This window comes from Cannabis sativa, chromosome X (assembly GCF_029168945.1).
Source record: "Cannabis sativa cultivar Pink pepper isolate KNU-18-1 chromosome X, ASM2916894v1, whole genome shotgun sequence".
Taxonomy (NCBI): Eukaryota; Viridiplantae; Streptophyta; class Magnoliopsida; order Rosales; family Cannabaceae; genus Cannabis; species Cannabis sativa.
The window spans coordinates 77,450,940-77,471,686 of NC_083610.1; the positions used below are offsets into that span (position 1 = coordinate 77,450,940).

Consider the following 20,747-nt stretch of genomic DNA (forward strand, 5'->3'; position numbering starts at 1 on the left):
ATATAACGATAAGTTTATGATATCTTATCCAAGCTTAATATTGGTCCAATCCGATGCATACTCCATACATTCGATACTAAGTTTATGATATCTTATCCAAGTTTAATATCGGTCCAATCTGATGCATACTCCATACATCCGATACTAGCATACTTTGCCAATGTCCTGAAAAGGATATAACACTTATCATAGGTGTAAGTATACTTTATCGCTAATTATCACGTTACTCTAAATCCAGTGTACTGACAAATCATGGGACATAAGACTTTGAAACATATAATCATGATTATATTTCACTATGTTGACAACACTATAATCATGAATAGCTATATGTTCTGGATTTAATAGAATTTATACATTAAACATATAATCATGAAATAAATCATGTGAACCATGCAACATAAAATGATTTCTGATCTTTTATTAATTAGTAAATGTAATAATATCGAAATAGGTTTTATTTAGGGCACAAAACCCAACAAATTCCCACTTGCACTAATATAAAACTAAAAGTACATTTTAATTAATCTCAGCACCTTGATATCCAGATCAAGTGTAGTATGTAGTATTATCTCTATAATAGGATCTGGCAGGTTGTATTCAATATAAACTTTCTCCACCATTACATTTCCTTAATCACAAAATCTTTGATATTGTGAAATTCCTCTCTATATGTTTATTCCTCTTGGGGTCTAGATTCTTTACTATTTGGCAACTATATCTGTGTTAGTCAGGAAGTAACACTAGTAGTTAATCCATCACTAGAATAACGATAAAAATTATATAGAACTTTCCATAGGCTGAATAATTATCTAGTAGCCTTCCTGACACTTTAACATTCAGTCTCACTGGTAGAGTTAGAGACTTCAGATAGGTTTTTACACTTCTCCAAAAAAATCTCTGCTCCACCCTAGAGTAATGACCATCTCGCAAGTAGAATTTTTAGCATTAAAACAAGTCTAGAAACCTTATTTGATGTAGTTTAAAAGTATTAAAATACCACCCTTATCGACTAACATATAGTTCATCTTTTTGATCTTAAGATTTATTTGATTGTCTTCAAATATTCCTTTCCTGGATTAAACTGATACCTACTCATAACTCCCACTCAACAACATGTGTCTGGTCTAATGCATACCGAAGCATACATGAGACCTCTCACTATTGATGCTTAAGGAATTCCTTTCATGACTTTTATCTTTTCTGAAATATTTGAAACTCTTCTTTAGATAAATAAACTATATGTCTAGGAGTCAAAAGACTTCCTTTAGAATTAGCCATTAGAAAAATACTCAAGAATCTTACTAAAGTAAGTTGCTTGCACTAGAGTAAGTAAATTACCAAGCATACCACAAGCCATAGGTTTAGAGAATTCCAAACCTATAATACTAAGATTGGGAAGTTTTGTTAAGTCCATTGAATAGACTTATTATCAAAATTTTCCTTCTTGTTCTTGTAATAAAAATCTTTTGGTTACTCCATATGAATGGTTTTAACCCTAGTTCTCTTGGCTTTGCCTCTTATTCTTTATTCTGACTATCCATTACTTATTTAAACTATCAATGGATTTTTTATCACAAGTGTCTTTCAAGTCATAACAAGGTGAGTTCATTGAAACTCTCTCACTACGACGAAGTACCCTGACTTTCTATCTAGGAACACTTATGGTGTTGACCTCATCGGTTGTGTCAAGACGACAGAAGCAGTGCGACCATCTTATACAGTATAAGATGATATAACACTTTAGAATAAAAATATCTCTACCTTTTTACTTTCAGATTTAGTCATTTTCTTAGAAAAGTAGTATTTGTTAAAGCAAACACTTTCTTATCTTAATGACCACAGGATGTTCCACTTATAATCACTTTAGAATGGCTATCAAACTTGCAAACCAAAGTTAACAATTCTAGCTTTTCTTAAATTCATGATCAGGACATCCTTGAATCTAGTTATGGTATACACTAAGTACATAACCATTCCATCATTCTGAAGTTTTCCTATCACTAGGGTATTTCCCTAGAAGGACTTAGGCAGCTACTAGTAACTAATCATAAACCTTTCATTTTCATCAATATGCAATCCGAATTTCTAGGGAGGTAAGTTTGAATACAATTCAAAGTTTAACTTAATGATCTTTGAACTACATAACCAAATTATTCTCCACCCCTATCAGTTCGCAAGATCTTTAACCACTTACATTAATGTTTTTCAACATTGCTAGAAATTCATGAAATTTCTTAAACATTTCAAATTTCTTTGCATAAGGTAAATCTAGAGTGATCGTCTTAAGAATTTAACGATAACTCATATCCACCTCTGAATGTTCATCCATATGTTTGAATATAGAAGATCTTACTTTCAAGTGTATATAGGCATGTTTTCTCTTTGCAGAGAATGATCTTGTAAAAACCACTATGAACAAGATACAAATGACGTAGATATATATGTTATGTGGTTGTGGTCTTTTGATGACTTAGGTCTAGTTACAACAAAGAGTTCTTAGAATAGTTCAAGTGGATTCTGGTCACAGAATACAAAACTCATAGTCCATACATTAACATACAATTCGGATACATTGTAGAAAATGAATATTAACAACTTGTGAAAGTTTTACTGTATTGTCCAATGTATCCTAGAAATTGAAATTAAAAATTTCTATTTGGAATCTAAAATTTAAAGTCAAAGACTTAAATTTATACCAAATATTCCTAGAGTAATTATTCTTTCTCGGACCACCACTACTAATCTAACTATAAGCTTAAGTTGCCTTTAGTAAGCATATACAAGTAGGAGATTGTAACACCCTAATTCATTAGGCACGCTACCCATGATACTTAAGAAATCCCTAATCCCCTAAATGGGATTACTAATAAAATTAGCGCAGAAATTAAACTTTAATTACAAATGGAATGAAAATAAACTTGTAATAATAATCTTAACTTTACAAACAAAAGTTACAAGTGTTGGGATCCCAAAAATATTTTTACAAAATATTATTACAAGTCCGTTTCTACTAGCCGACCTAAGCGGCAAAATAGAGTCACAAAATTCATCGCTGGTAGACCCCAACCCGCTTGGTCTAGTGTGGTCCAAACATGTACATGCGCTGTTCAGCTCCCATACTCATGGCTGATCAGAAACAGATTTACCCTTTCCTGCACAGTAGAGCACCTGTTAGCCAAGCCCACCAAGACAATATAAAATATCGATAAACATATTTATCATACAATATAAACATTAATGCTATTCTCATATGCCTGTATGACACAGACATGCATGTTACGCTTACATGCCTATTTATGTCTATGTAACATAGACCTACGTGTTGCGCTCACACGTCTAAATACAATAAGGCCTTAGAATGGTTCATCTCGGATCTAGTTACCGAGTCCAACCTGGTTATGCCTTGAACACATAACCCTGAATCTCAATATACTAATATATTTAAGATGGCATAGCATTTACACAACATATATCACTAGGGAAATAACCCTAGGCTATTAAACCGCTCATGTTAGGGTAATAACCATAATCCCGGTTACTAATTACTCACGTATATCATTTCCAGTATAAGTGCCACCGTGCATAACTCTACATGCTAAACTATTGCCTTACCTAATGTCCCGCAATAGTAGAGATTCCAAATCCCATGTGTTCCTGACCAAGTGTCAGTAATCCTAGTCACAATTCCGGGATTTACACAAATAGGGTTAAGCCCTGATTTCACATTTATAAAGTATATACATGGCATTCAAAATACAAATAATCATATAGAGCTCGGAACGAGCTTTCCCACGATATATAGAACTTCCAAAACGGAGTTCGGATCACAAAGTTATGCATATTCAAAGTTAGTACTTCAATTTGCCCAGAAACTCGAGGGCGGGCTGCGGCATGCAAAAGCCATGCCGCGACACCTGGGTTCCAAACCCATAAACTCATCCAATTCAACCCAATTTTCAACCAAAACCCAAAACTATCAAATAGATTTTCTACTAATCAAACAGAGAGTTTAGAATACATTTTCATGCATTAAAACCCAACTATAAAACTCTCAAAATCCAGATTCAAGAAGAGCTCAAAACTTGAGCATAACTCATCAAAATTCCATAAACATATTCTTAAATTCTCAAGCATGCTCAACCTCAAATTTCAGCAACACATTCAATAAGTAAAACTAGGTTTCAACCATGAAAAATACCCTAGAATTACATCCAAAGCTCATCCAAACACAATCCAATATATAATCAAAAGATTCATGTATAAACATGCTCAAATTACTAAGAGAACGCCAACATGCAAACTAAGATCATCTTCCATCTATTTCATGCTCTTACAACAATAAAATTCAGCATTAATTACAAAGATTAAAGCTGTAAAAACTACCTCAAATTCAGTCCAAAGCTAAGCTCAAAGATCCACAAACTCAAAGCTTCAATTCAAGCCAATTCCAGGAAATTCTAAATTTTTGAAATAGGTTAGAGAAAGAGAGAGAGGGTCCGGGTATGAGGGAAACAAAACCAGAAAATTCATTTTCATTTACTCAAAATTCCATTCTTTTATCAAATATAATTTAAAGGTAAAAATGACCAATTTGCCCCTAGGGCTATAAAGCACACTCATACACATACAAGGGCATTTAAGTCATTTCATGCATAACACATACTCAAATAATTTTCAGAATATCCACACATAAATATAGTGCCAATAATTAATCCCAGAATTGTATTTCGACCCCGAACCCGGTTCGGCCCGAAATACCCGGTTGTGACTATACCACGCCAACCTGTCAATACACACCTGAAAAAGACAACACATGCATATTATATAATAATATAGTCCCATAAGCATGTTAATAAATTAATTTCACTGTTTTACCCTTCTCGGGTCAAAATTACTAAAATGCCCCTGACTCACCAACGGGGTCTTAACATGTCATTTTTCACATTAATTCTCATATATTAAATTATATAATAATATAATTCCTTAATAATACATAATTATCTAATTAGGGTTTTGCTAATCCATTACATAATCTTAGGGTATTACAGAGATTCTCTAAGATCGAGGATTTATATCATTTTGGGAATGAATATCTAGAATATAGTCCATTGTGCCACTCAATTTCATAGAAGAAAATAGAATGACATCATAAGCATATGATTTATAATCCTTTTTATCAAATGATATACTTCTGAAGCAATTTCTTAATGAAAAACTTAAGAGGAAAAACTAAAGGATAATTTCGATTAAAATAAGAATCCAACAATGTTTCGTTTAGGCGAGAGTCAGAGTTATTCTTATTTTATAAATTTTTTTATTGTTTCATATTGTAAACACTAGTCTAAGTTGTCATCTTTGGATGTATAACTAGATGTCGCATTTACAAATATTTATCCGTTGAGATCTAACCCTTTTATATTTGTCTAACAGATGACAATCCTTTGGAATTTCTCCCATTAAAAACAACAAATTAAGTTAGACCAACAATGAAGACTCGAAATTTGTACTACAATAATTAATAACAGAAAAACATAATGAAAGTTCAATGTAAATTCATACACAATTCAGAAATTATTATACATTTAGCACGTAATAAAGACATGTGAAAATACAAAACAAACACATCTTAAATAATTTTTAAGGTTTTCAACAAACTGATACAGTTTCCCGTTTAGGCGAGAGTCAAAGATATCATTCATTGAATAGAGTAGTCAACTCATCTAAAATGGACACTATTCTAGCAACTTTTTATTCGATCAGGACAAGAATCTGGCGTTCTCCTATTTAGGCAAGAGTCAAGGCCATTCTATCTTATGAGCTTTCACCATTGTTTCATACTTTGTAAGCCCTACTCTTAGTAGTCACTATTGGGGTGATCGTTACTGAGAATAAAAGACTTACAATAAACTTATCTTTCTAGATTCTACGGTGTTAAAATTTCTAATAAATGAATATCTATTAGGATGAATCTCAGTAAAATAAGAACTATGTAGAACCAATAATAGAGATCAAATATTCTTATACTTAAAGCTCATTATTTTAAAGAAATGTATTTTCCTTTGATATATATTTTAATCTATTTATTTTAATATTAATATATTTATTTAAAATTACTAATTCAAGATAAATTTAAATATAAATTTTAATTTAATATTTATAAATTAAATACTTACTTGGATAAATCTAAAAATAAAATCAATTTTCTGTCCATAGTATTAATTTTCCAATTATTATTATGTGTTGACCTCGCTTTTAGCCAACGACAATGAATCAATTAATAAGCGATAAGAAATGTAATTAAGATAAGGTAAGAACCAATAAACAGTAAAGAACACAAGATTTTAAAAAAGTTCAGCCCCTTTAGTTCGGTAATAGCCTACTCCCCTTGAATTGTATTAACTCAAGAACAAATGATACATTATTTCCTCTCTTAAAGCTCTCACAATGAAATCTCTGAGTGTTTTTTCTTAGATCTCTCTGAAGTAATTCTTTCGTCCTTTATTACAGTGAGGATGGATCACTATTTATAAGGCTAAATGACTGAGGGAAGGTTTCTCTTTTGCTCACAATATCTATAATTGGTAAGAACACACATTACATATTTAGAATACATAAATTGAGGGATTTGGACAGCTTGCCATATCCCTTTGATACGATCTCTGGATTGTAGGGATTGCTTTTATGCTTCACGAGGTAAATCTTAATACTGCTAAGTCTTGATACATTGCTCGGATCGTCTACGCTTGCCCTGCTCGGTCAGGCAGACTCTATCCGTGTAGATGTACGTTGAGCTCTGTTCAGAATATCTCTTCAGCCAGATGTAGGAAACAGGAGCCACGTGTCACCAATATGTGTTGCCATGTCATAGTGTAAAAAATGGGATAACATTTGCCCCCAAGTCTGCACGAGACTTCCGAAGTCGTGTGTAGACTTCACTCATCTCAAGTCTATATCTGAACGGGTGGCGCGTGTTCGATGCGCCTATTGGTGATCCGATGTGATTCTGACCAAGAGTCCCTTCAATTTTTGGCTAATTAATGCTCTAATTAAATCGTACCTCGAGACACGCCACCTATTCACATGATTTTGACGGTTACTCTTCTCCAGGTACTTGATTGTTTTGATTTTCCAATATTTACTTTTAGGGGGAATCAAGGTGTTTACGATTTGAATTGATTTCACATTTTCACTAATCTGCTTATAAATAGGGAAAAAAGTCATAACAAACCATTTTTAGCATTTTTCTCGTTTAGTGAATTCAGAAAGAAAAACCCTTTTCTCTCTCAAATCCTTCGTGGAATTAACAGAAAGAGCCGATCAGCATCATCCGAGCAACCTCAAAGCTTCGAACAGTGAGTAAGTTTCTCATCTTTTTCTCCTTTAATGCTTAAATCTTCAATTTTCTGGGTTTCTATTGTAGAAAATTCAATAGTCTTAACTTATTTTTGGAAAATGGTAGAGAATCTAGGTTTAGAACACAAAACTTTGACTGTAGTAGATTATATAACTTGATTGTTGTGGCATTCCAAATTTAACTTCACGATATTCAGTTTTCACTTTGCCCATTCGAGGTTTAGTGAAGATTAACCCTTAATTCGAGGTTTTCAAAATTCTGGGTTATGAACCTAAATCACGCGAAATTTTCTTCTTTTTAATCTTTTAATTAGACCTAGTCGGTATATTTTACTTGTTTTTGTTCGATATCCTGGCCAAATACTCATCTTGTGTCTTATCTTTTGTAGATGAACCTTGGTGAGTTTTGGGGAGGAGAACGCCATATCGACTAGGATCTTCTCCAACTTTTGTACGAGGATCAACCTCGTCTTTATGTTAGTCCGTCCTTCTCAAGTGATAGACTTTCTAACTCGAGTTTTGAAGACTAGGAAATGAGTAGTGAGGGTAGACCTACTCCAGAACCCAAAGTGCAGCACCACTTTTATTCCGAGCAGATCAGAGGTGAAGGTTACGGGCGTTTCATTTGGGAACTCAGGAAGGGATGGTGGCGTTATCTTCCGTCCAACTGGACATATATTATCTGGCCAAACATAGCTGATACCATTCCAGTGGGCCGTCCAAGCCTTAGTGCCTTTGACATTCCTATTGCTACTCCTGCCGTGACCGTTGCACGTCATACCCACCAACCATCGTCCAGGGGTAGGATGATGGCCCACACGAAACAAACTATGCAGAAGATTGATGCAGCTGACTCTCACATGGCCCAGCATGCCACGATGTCGAGCGCCGAACAGGCCCAGCCTGATGTTGAGAAAGAGACGAGGGGGATGTTGAAGTCTAAGAAGTAGAGGATCAAGGCAAGGTTCGTCCTGATAGACCTTCTAAGGCCGAGGAGGAAGGAGCTGCTCAACCTTTGCGCTTTGGAGGCTACAATGAGGCTGGAGAACCACTGTCAGAGGCTGGTGACATCCTGGTGGAAGGTGATGACTACGCCACCGAGGAGTATGTCGAGGCGGTTCCTCAAAGGAGGCAAGGTGCCTTTAGGGCTCGGTGGGTGTCTCCCCCATCTATTGTAACTCAAGCCTAGTTGAGGAGTTTGGAGAAGGATGGATACCTGGGCAGTGTCAAATGCTTTTTCCCTTTTCCAAATCATCGGGCAACTAATCCAAGGGAGGGATACTGTGCCTAGTCGGGTGCTCACACTAAACAAGGTGCGATGCTGCCTCTGCACCCGTACTTCAAAAGGATTGCGGACTATTACCACCTTTATCTGACCCAGTTCACACCCAAGGGCATCAAGTACTGATCTGCCTGTTCATCCTCTACGCAACTCAAGGATGGAGTGAGCCATCTCCACACGACACCTACTGGCTCTTCGATTTGAAGTCGACCCCCAAGCAGAGCAGGTCGAGGTACTTCTACTTCTCTCAGCTGGATGATAAGTGGCTGAAGGGTACCCTAGACCCTGCGGTCAGCAAAATAGGGCACTTCGTGGATGAGTATTATTTTGTGACGGGCATGGAGACCGTCCACACTTGGTTCCAGTAGATCCACTCATACTGATGCCCTCCTTTCACGTTGAAACTTAGGGAGAGGGCACAAAAAATTCTCCAACTGCCAAAGGATGCTCGGAATATCACTTTGTTGACCTCTGAGGCCAACTTTGTGAAGTACAAGCTCTATCCAGAGGATTTTGTGCCAAAGCCCGTGAAGGAGAAGAAGAAGAAGTCTAAGCCAAGCCGAGCTAAGGATGCCGAGTAGGAGAAAGAGCTCATTCAACTGAAGCGTGAGGCTAAGTTGAAGGGAGGTGTCGGAGCCAAACAATATGCTCATATTAGGGATCCAATGTAAGGTTTTCATAAACTATTGTGTGTTTATTTTCATTGTTTTGGAGATATTCATATTTGGGACATTAAATCAATATACTTGTTAGTAAATTTAGATCTTGGTAAAATATTCCCAATAGTTTTTCCCTCAAGTCCTGGGGGCTACTTTGGTGAGGGTCTTCTAGGGTTGAAGAGAGTGGCTTCATCTTCCACGGGTTTCTAGCTGATTACGTGTGGACACGCTCCGTGGTGGCGAAGATTGTGGGGTGTTGCTTGTGGATGATTCAGGAGTCCCTTTCATCTTAGTCTTTTGATTCTCAATATTGGTGGCTTTGTGTTTGTACAGGGGGACATCTAATCGTCCTTCCAGCAAACTGTTTAACACCTATTGCATGTGGGTGGCGCGACATGAGGGTCCACATGACCCTCTCTCACGCCGATGGGCGGCATGACATGAGGGTCAATGAGACCCTCTTCTTGCTAACAGGCAGAACATGATGAGGCTCCAGTGAGCCTCTCATCTCGCTAGGGGGCGGCGCAACACGAGGCTCCAGCGAGTCTCTTAGTTTCGTGCCTCTTCCCTTCTTTCTTTTCTCTCATTCCGCTGTTATCCCGATGTTCTTACTTAGCAATTTTTCAAGGTCAACAATATGGTTTGAACATATTTGTGCTTAAATGTATTGGGTAGGGTGTTTGAACATATAAGATCATCATTTTGGCAACTAAATTCATGTTTTAATGGAAACATCGTAGGTTGTAGCTGCGTCACAAGACCGTTGTTGTACAGTTTAATTTTACATGGCTTAAACTCAAATTAACAACTAAGTTAATATTACCGATAATCATTTATTTATGTATTTATTTTTATTATCAGCTTTTATGTAAAATCATCGCTAGGCCATCGTATGTGCAAATCATTTTAATTCTTTTATATTTCTCATCTCAAATCTTAGAGACCCACCAAAGCATAAATCCAATATCTTTCAGATAATGGATTCTTAACCATAGCAAAACTGTCATTGGGCATTCTTTTGCCTTTAAATTCTTGTTTTGATGGAACGTTTAAAGAACCATCTTAAGACTTTTTTATATTCAGATCTTAAAAAGAACCTTAATAAATTTATATATATATAGGGTATGTCTATAGTAAACACCTTAGTTTTGTCCTTATGTAAGCATATTTTTATAGCCATAAAAATTTAATCTAAGTAATAAATTTATCAGTGTATATAAATAGTTAACATGTAGAATGTACTAGATTATTTATAAAATTATTTTTTTAATAATATTCTTAAATTAAATAATAATTATTTAAATAGATTACTAATTTATTCTTACCTCTTCCATTATTTTTTCTTTTCTTTCTCTCTTTCATTCACAAACTCAAACCAGTTATATATGATGATAAACCAGTTAAAAACTGTAATCCTAAAAGTCATCAAGCAAACGGTAGTCAAAGAAGGAGGAATTCGAACCTTACTAAAAGTCATAGAGCCCAGATCCACTTGTAGTTCCAAGACTCGAGAGATAGCTCTCCGGGCAATAGAAAATCTTTATTTTTCATCAACAAGCTCAGGGATTTCTACTTAATAACTCGTTCGTAGACCACCTCATTTTTTTTCTTCGAAATGGAGAAGTTTCAGTACAAGAAATGGTATTGAAAGTAGTCGTAAGACTATCTGGGACATCGGAAGAAGCCAAGAAAGCATTAGGCGACACCAATTTCATGCCTAAGCTCATTAAGTTTCTCGATTCAAAATCATTTGAGGTTCAAGAAATGGCTGCCGAGGCCCTTTCGGGCATGGTTTCGGTGCCCAAAAATTGAAAAAGGTTTGTATAGGATGATCGGAATATTGCCCTGCTTCTCCAATTGCTTGACCCAGAACAAGAACATGAAAATTGTTGCTTTCAATACTTATGTTGTTGACCAGTAGCAATAGCGGAAGGTTATTATTTGGTTAAAGTTTAAATTATTTTCTTGAATGATAAAGTTAATTTTAATTGGTTGTTAATTTTTTTTTTGTTTAATTTGGTATCTGATTTTTTTTTTTTTTAAAAAAAATAAAAAAATTAACAAGCTACAAAATACATGTTACACAATATTGACTATTAAAAATTATATAGATGAATGGTTAAAAAAATGTATGTATCTTTCAAAAAAAAAAAAAATGTATGTATAGTATAAGGACAAAAACATAGTCACTACCATAAAATTATTTTATATATATATATATATTAAATTATGCATGATGTATTTGACACCTAGTCTCTTAAATTGTTTAAAAAAAAAATTAGTGTCTTAAATAAATATATATTGGGTTAAACTCAAATAAACAACTCGGTGCCTAATAAAAAAAACACCAAATTGAAAAGTTATGCCTCATCGTTTTTCTTTTCCTTCAAATTCTATGTGAGGGCATCGCTAGGCCATCGCACGACATCGTTTTGCATAGTTTTTGGCAAATTATATTTTGATGGAATCATCGAGCATCATTCACTATCCCAAAATGAAATTTGCACGTTGGTCAATACGATATGGTCAAAACCCGAAATCAATGCAATTGGTTGTCGATGAATTTTTGTGTCGGTTTGTAATTGACGATACTTTACGTCAATTTTAAATAGGCACAAGCTCATTTGCGTCAATTTTACAAAAAAAAAAAGGCCTAATTTAAAAGGCCACTAAAGAAAACATTACTATATATAGATATTAGTGCATTATTTCTTCACTTTTCAGCCGCACAAGTTGAGCCTCTCGCTTTCTCTCTCTCTAGATCACCTACTCTTGCCACCATCATGCCGTCGTCTCGTCACCGAAAAGCTCTCTCTTTCTCCCTTGTCTCGATACCAATCAACGCCACCCCAACAATATGTCTCTTTCCCTCTTTCTCTTGCTCTCTCGTTTGGATATTTTTAGCTCGTTTGGTGAAAATGTACTTTTTTTCCTTGGTACAGGGCACCGTCGATTTTGGGTTGGGAATGAAGAGGAAGAGGGCACCATCGATCCTAGGTTTTGACCGCGCGATTTGGTGTATAGATTTGGAATCTCTAATGTATTTACATATATATTTTGGCGTGTATAGCTATGAAATGTGCTAATGATGAGATCTGGAATCTAAATTTTCGTGGTGGTGAGATTTGGTTCCAAATTTGTAATTTTCTTTTTCCATTTTTGTTTGTGTTGGTGTAAAACCGACGCAAACATAATAAAAAATATTTTTTTTTGCAATTGTTGAAACCGAGGGAACCACTTATATATATTGGTTCCCAACCGATGTAAATGCCCTCTTGTTTGCTTGCGTTGGTAGTATATACGTCAGTTTTTAGGACCGACACAATAGACAAGCATATCAATTTAAAACCGACGCAACACAAAGGCTTTTTGTATTAGTGATTTTTAGCATCCATAGTCATTAGTCGTGTTGTGATGAGACCTTGGTAGCACCATCACAAGACTGTTGTTGGACAATGTTTTGCTCGAAATTCTTTGATTTTCATCTCTATTATGCATGTGTTTGAAACCTATAAATTAATGTCTTAAATATGAATTGTATAGTTTTAAGTATTGAATTATTAATAGTATAGGGAAGTGGCCAGTGGCGGAACTAGGTAAATTTATTAGGAGGGGTGATTTTTTTTGTCAAGTGTACATATATATGTTTAATTTTTATATATGTACATATTTTTATAAGGTTTTTTTTTAGAGGGGGCTAAGGGCACTCTTTGGCCCTTTTTAGTTCCGCCTTTTGGAGAAGTATTGCTTTGCCATCGGAGTTTGAAAGGAAGAGAGAAATTTGACACCTTTATTTTAATGATATATTTCAAAATTATACATATTTCATATCATAAATTTAACTTTGAGATTAATAATTTTTATTATATTAAAGAGTTTAATAGTGTTTTAAATACTTTTACTTCTATTTCTTTAAGTAGAATATTTCTATTATGATATTTATGAATATAGTGATGGTATTATATTTTATTTGTTTTATTATATTATGTTATGTTACCGTATAAATTTTATTTTATTCTATAGGTATAGAGAATCTTTATACCACATCTTGAATTATTTGTAGCAGATAAAGTTTTTTCTTTTAAATTTTAAATATTATTATTGTTGATATTACTTCAATATATATTACTATTTTAATATGCTAATTTACTTTTATTTATTTTATAGGAAAGCTCGCAATTACCCAAGTTTGCTATGACGATAGTGTTGGATTGGTCTTTGACGCATGGTTTTCCTTCACACCTTTTTTTTTTTAAGGTTGACAGTTTATGTCAAAAAAGATTGACAGTTGGATTTAGTTCTTTGTATTTTCTATGAGATCCTTTATTTGTATTGAATTAATTAAGATCTTTAATAGAGATTTTTACTAGATTATTTACTAATTTTACTAAGGCGTCCCTAATTCATGTTCATATTCATGAATTAACAGTGCATGTACTCTGGGTGGATAATAAACTATTTAGGATGAATTTTCTATTATTTTTTTTTCATGATTTACTACTCTCTTATAGTTTTTCAATGTTTGTTCATTATTAAAAAATAATAGGGCATTTTACATAAATGTATATATTTTCTTAATTAATTACAAAAAATATGCAAAAAAAATTAATTGTTACAATGTACACATTTAAAAACATTTTTACATAAAATCATACAAATTCTTAATTTAATTATATTGGATGTATTAATTGAATGATTACTATAATTAGATTTTTATCTTTTTTATAACTATTTTTATGGCTAATTTGTATTATATTAATGAGTAAGCTTTCAAAATAAACAAATTTATATGTTAATAATTACAAACCATAATCAATATTCAATATAAGGATATTACTAATAAATAATAAAATTTGTGTTAGGCATACAAATCACATCTATAATCCATCTTAATAATTGCATGGTATATTTTTCAAAATCAATACATATACAATCATGATTATTCTAAATATTTAATTAATTTTATGAAATTGTTTATTTTTTTAATAAACATGTGATTTATCAAATAATAAAGATAAATATATTAGTAAAAAAATATAGATTAATTACAAATATAAAATATATTTATAACTAGTAAAAATATACGCTTTTTCTTACTTAATTTTAAATAAACATAGATATAAATTATTAATACATTATTGTTTATTATTTTTATTAAATATTTTGTAAAAATAAATATATATAGTTATAATAAATTATAATAAAATGGATAATAAATATTTATACTATACAAAAAAAATAGTATATTTATTATATTAAAATGTTTATTATTTATTCAATTTTATTTTTTGAACATATGCATTTTTTCTACTTAATTTTAAATAAACATAGATATAAATTATTAATACATTATAATTATTTTTATTAAATATTTTGTTAAAATAAACATATATTTATAATAAATTATAGTAAAATGGATAATAAACATTTATACTATACATAAAAAATAGTATATTTATTATATTAAACTGTTTATTATTTATTTTGTTTTATTTTTAAACATGTTTATTTATTTTTTATAAAACAACTTATATATATAATAAATCGTATATTTTATAATAAATACACTATAAATAAACATAATATATAATAAATCACACTAAAATAAATCATAAACATTTATATTATAATCACAAAAAATATTTAGCATGTTTATTGTGTAAAAGTGTTTTTTTTTCCTAAATAAACATGTTATATTATTATTAAAAAAAATTGAAAACATTACTATAATAAACATAGTACATTATTATATTTATAATTATAAATTATAATAATTTAAACAATAACAATGATATTATTATAAATAAAATATTTTATTAATATAATAAATTTATTCTTTTAATTAAATTACTACAATTAGTCTTCTTTTTAAATTTTATTTTTTTCATCATGTATTTCTTCCATACATATATTAGTAACTATTATAAGTATCAAATCAATAATCATAAATAATAAAATTTAAATTCACATGTTATAATGACTACACAGCTCCTTAATCTATAATTCACATTTAAAGAATATTATGAATACATATATATTTATAGTAAGTTTAGTAAATATTATATTGAATGATTTAAATATTAGTAAATATGTTATTAAAATGTATGAGTTTTTATAATTAAGTTTTTTTTGCACATTTTTTGTAATATATTAATTTTTGTTGTACATTAATGAAAAAACCCCAAAATAATATGAAGGTATTTACAATTTCAAAATACAAAATATGAAATAAATATTAATAAAAACACTACCAAACATATTTTTTTTCTCTTTATATCTATATATATATATTTTAAAATGCAAGATAACAGAGGAATATATTCTTTCTATGTTTAAATAGAATTAATAATTACGTATATAGTCAACTTTGCCTATGCTATATGTAAATTTGATTTGTTATAAAATTAAAACCCATTAATTAGTGGCACACGTTGAAAATGAGCGCCTAAGAGAGGCTAATTTGTTTATGTTTATAGTCTGTTTATTAAGAGTAATAATAATAATAATTTAAATAAAAAGACAGGTAGGTAGATACAATAATACAATACATGGGTGGAAGATTAGGTGTAGCATTTTTTGGCTCTAAGCTATCAAACCTCTTTACCGAAAGACCAACTTTACCAGAAAAATATCACAATGGTGGCAATAAGTGTGTGTCACATGAATTATTGCAATGTTAACTTAATATCACAAGTACACATAATTATAGATAAATTTGACAAATTATTTTTAATAAGTGAATCTATATTAATTGAATACAATTAGTTGAAATATTTCATTATCATACTCTTTACAATTTGATATGTGTTTATGATAACATTTAAAATTAAGTACATTGATGCATCCTATTCGTATTTAATTCTTTCATATAATAATATATATCTTAATTATTTAAGATATCTTGTAAATTTTAAAAAAATATAATTTAATTTAACGGGGCGAAAATAAAATTTAAACAATATTACATGCGTGTTTCTTCTATTTTATGCATATGTAAAATAGATAATTAATTTAAGCCTTTTTTTTATATTGTAATTATTTTAAATGTCTTAAAACTTTATTGTATGTCTTAAACTAATAAGAAAAATTTATATATTAGACTAAAAATTTGAAAAAAAAAATTATAAAAATATTTTAATATGAATCTTTTTTTTTTATTATTATTTTTACTCTTGATTTTTTTTTATTTATAAAAATATCTCCTCAGTAAAAATAATAAATTGTTTTCTTGGTTATTTTATATTTTATTTATAGTTGTTATGAGATTATTTTTGTGATTGTATTATAGTTAATTTGTAGTTATCGTGATGTTAATTTCTAATTGTTTTTTAGTTGTATTTTTACCTTTTGTTGAACAAAATATATTTTTGTAATTTTAAAATTTTTACAAACATATTTTTATAATTAAAAATTTTAAACCATAAAATTATAAATAAAATATGAATGAAAAATATTTTTAAAAATTTCTTAATTAATAATTACAACAAACACCATGGTATAAAAAATTAATATTATAATATCAAAAATTCAAAAAAGATATATCAAGCACTTTATACTCCGCAACAATTGAATATGCTCCACAAAATAGTGTGTTTTGGGTTTGGCCCCTCGTGTACTGTTGGTTTACATCTTGTCCCTGTGAGACTTAATTAGATGGACCCACGCTTTTTAAATGTCATAACTACCCTTCTGCAGTACCAATATTAACTAACAAACTAAGGGACAATTTTGACCTTTTAGCATTAAATTCAAGTTAATAATACCCCTGACCCTGATTAGTGTGATTAATTGGTTTACAAGTGGCCCCAGACATCCTATCCTATAGCAGCAACAGAAAATCCCTTGATCGCATTGTGTGCATTGTTTTGTCCTAACTCCTAAGGCCTAAGTATGGGAAAAAGTCCAAACAAGAAATCTCCAAAGTAAAAGTTCCAAACTACAAAAAAAGAAAATAATGTTACATAATAGAACAAAGGGACTTAACAAAGTTGAATGGATCAATCCTTTGATCAGCAATGAGTGGATCCAATTTCTTTTTAATAATAATACTCTTTCATATTCATTCAAGTAATAATAATAATAATATCTCATTATAATATCAGAGTAATTCTTTCTCTCTAAGATCTGTTCTTATGGAGTAAATACAGGGATATTCTTATCAAGAGTGTTTGACTTTCTCTTTCTCCGCTAGGATAGCATTTGAGCTCAGAAGCCGTGACCCTCTGTTTCTTGAATCAGTCAGGTCAGTTCCCCCCATTTTAGCATTCTCTATTTTTGGTGGGTTCTCTTTCATTTCACTTTCTAGTTCTGTTTAAAAGTCAAATTTATAAATTTTGACAGAAACACTTGTCAGATAAGTTTTATTATGCAAATGGGGTTTTAAAAATTCCACCTTTATCAAATAATATTTGGAATTGTAATTAATGAGTGGTTTTACGTCTTACAAACTGGTGTCACATTCATGGGTTTGTCCAATGCAGATCCAAAACATTTTGAGTACTATTTTATCCAGTTTCTTATTTGAGCTAATCTACTGAAATTTGGAGATGGGTTGATGTAAAGTTTGGAACTTTGTTTTTTTTTTCGTCAATGGGATAAGCAAGTGTCAAAAAAAGTTCTTTATATAAATTAAATAGTCAGATTGATCAGTGCGTATTTATTGCCTTTAATCAATTTGCAATTGATCACAGATAAATTCAATGAAAAGTGTGTTTATTACAGCCCTAGCCATTTTCACTTTAGAATTTAGACCTTATGAGGACCAATACCGAGTTTTCATCCATGTTTACCTGTTAATTTGATGTGGATTTATATTACAACATTGGACTAGAAATCTGAGACCACCATTCATATGCAAGCAGAAAAAGTATTTTAGTCCAGAAAAGGTGTTAAACAATAAAAGAAAAGAAAAAAGTTAGTACCTTTCATTGATTGTAAACTCTTCTCTCTTGTGTGATCTGGATTAAATGGCAGCTGAGAAGATAAGGGCAAGAGTGCAAAACTTTGAGAACTTGTTTGTTGCATGTTTGCACAGGCTTGGAATTTTTTGGCATTCTTGACTGTTCACAGTGACTTTTAATATAATAGAAGAACAACTGCTTCAAAGATTTTAATGTCAATTGAAATAGCTAAACTTTACATATGGAAAGTGGTCCAGATAAGTCATTTCTGATGTTCTGTTCTGTTCGGTTGGATAGGACGATTTGGCTGTTATTTCCAGACAATTTGATCAAGTTGTTACTACCACCCCTGTAAATATGATAGTAGGCACACATGTACTCAATATACCACCTACAAAATTGGCTTAACATGATGACTTGTTTGTGGAGTGAAGACTTTCTAGGTTTGGTGAATTTCTTCTGCACAAATGCATACTTTTATATGCTTCTTATAGTGGCCCTTTATTAGTTGAGTGGCTAATTTATTTCTTTTGAATTATTTTAGCTATATAAAATTTATGTTGAGCATTTTGATTTCCAGATTATATGGGGCAACTGTTTTTAACTAGAGAAGAGAGTCTGGATGGCTATTATCATGATTAGAACGTCTTCATAAATTTTTAAAGGATGATAAAAATGCTTATATATGGTGAAGATATAGATAATTGAGTGATAGAGATAGCAGAAGCATTAGTATAGTGTACTTAAGAATCCAGATTTTTTCATCATGCAGGAGTAACCTTTCAAAAAGCATGAGCTCAAGTTTAAATAAATCTTCTTCGAATGGCTGCGAGAAGGTTTTACCATTGGAAGATCAGCAAGCGAAGGTATCCTCCAGTTATCTGTTATTTCATGATATCCTTAATCAAATCACCTCTTCTTTTCTTTGAAATGTACAAGTTTGAACAAGGTAGAGTTAGAATAGATTTACTGAGCAATGCTTTTCAATATTTGCAGGTAAACGAAGTGAGAAAGTCGATAGGCACATTGCCAGATAAGTTATCCATATACTGTTCCGATGCATCTATATGCCGGTATTTGAGGGCAAGAAATTGGAATGTCAAGAAGGCAACTAAAATGCTGAAAGATACCTTAAAATGGAGGTCAGAGTACAAACCGGAGGAGATTCGATGGGTATGCTACTGAAACCTTATGGCCTGGGGGGATATATAAAATGTTTTGTCAACTTTGTGCTATTACTTGAGATTTGGTGTCATTTCAATTTTCATTGGTGATGTAGGAAGAGGTAGCTGATGAAGCAGAGACAGGCAAAATTTACAGATCAAATTACATTGACAAACATGGGAGAACAGTTCTTGTCATGAGGCCTAGTTTTGAGGTTTAACAGCCTCCTTATCCCCACTGATCAACCATTTTAACCATTTTTTTTTTCACTTCGATTAGTATTACTAGTAAAATATGGAATTTCTTTTTCTTTCCACTCAAGTTGATTTTACAGGTTTTCTGTTTTTTGTTGAGTTGTTAATTGCAGAACTCAAAGTCAACTAAAGGACAAATAAGGTATTTGGTTTATTGCATGGAGAATGCTATCTTGAATCTTCCACAAGAGCAGGAACAGATGGTTTGGCTGATTGATTTTCAGGGTTTCAATCTGTCTCATATTTCAGTAAAAGTGACACGCGAAACTGCTCATGTTTTGCAAGAACACTATCCCGAACGCCTTGGTCTTGCCATACTATATAATCCACCGAAATTCTTTGAACCATTCTGGATGGTATACTTGTTTACTGTTATTATTCTGTATGCTGAATTTAATGTTAATTTCCTTTGTTGTTTGGCTTCTAACACTTGAAAATAAATAAATAATTAATAACTTGTACCCTTTCAGTTGGTAAAGCCATTTTTAGAGCCAAAAACTCGCAACAAAGTCAAGTTTGTGTACTCGGATGACATTAACACGAAGAAAATAATGGAGGATCACTTTGATATGGATCAACTGGAGTCTGCATTTGGTGGAAATGATACTACAGGTTTCGATATTAATAAATATGCAGAGAGAATGAAAGAGGATGACAAAAAGATGCCTGCTTTCTGGACTAAAGGAAATCCCCCAGCTCCAGCAACCTCAGAACCTGTCCCGAACAATGACACTCCATCTTCGGACTCTACCATCAAGTTAGAAGATGATGCAGCTGATTCCATCGAGAAGAGAAATGGATCGGAAGGGGTGCTCCCAGCCCCCAATCACACTATGCTCACTGTTGACAGTAGCAGAAATCCTACTAAAGAGGTTCAGTAATTAAGGATCCTTAGGAAGGCCAAGTAATAACAAATTTCCATGTATTAAGGATCAAACTTGTTAAGTTGTTGTCAATGGTGTTGCAACGGTAACGCTATGGACGTTCACTAAGTTCAGCTTATTTTCATGCCATAATAATTAATGGCTTAAAATATGAGATTTATCAGACTCTTGTCCGAATTAACATCTCCAATTACTTGAAATGGGCTACACATAACATAAGACATTTATAGAAATGGGCTACACGATTT

The 20,747-nt window shown here is 31.8% G+C and overlaps 1 protein-coding gene across 2 annotated transcripts; it reads left to right on the forward strand.

The window, feature by feature from the left end:
* The first annotated feature begins 17,123 nt into the window (after positions 1–17,123).
* LOC115698271 (uncharacterized) lies at positions 17,124–20,676 on the forward strand. 2 transcript variants are annotated; one of them, XM_030625491.2, is made up of 7 exons: positions 17,124–17,539; positions 18,495–18,640; positions 18,970–19,063; positions 19,194–19,370; positions 19,477–19,575; positions 19,729–19,971; positions 20,086–20,676. In XM_030625491.2, the coding sequence occupies exons 3-7, from the start codon at positions 18,989–18,991 to the stop codon at positions 20,494–20,496; spliced, it is 1,005 nt and encodes a 334-aa protein (XP_030481351.1). In that variant the 5' UTR covers positions 17,124–17,539; positions 18,495–18,640; positions 18,970–18,988; the 3' UTR covers positions 20,497–20,676. The 2 variants fall into 2 exon arrangements, with proteins under 2 accessions (XP_030481351.1, XP_030481345.1); XM_030625485.2 differs by lacking the exon at positions 18,495–18,640.
* The last annotated feature ends 71 nt before the right edge of the window (positions 20,677–20,747 follow it).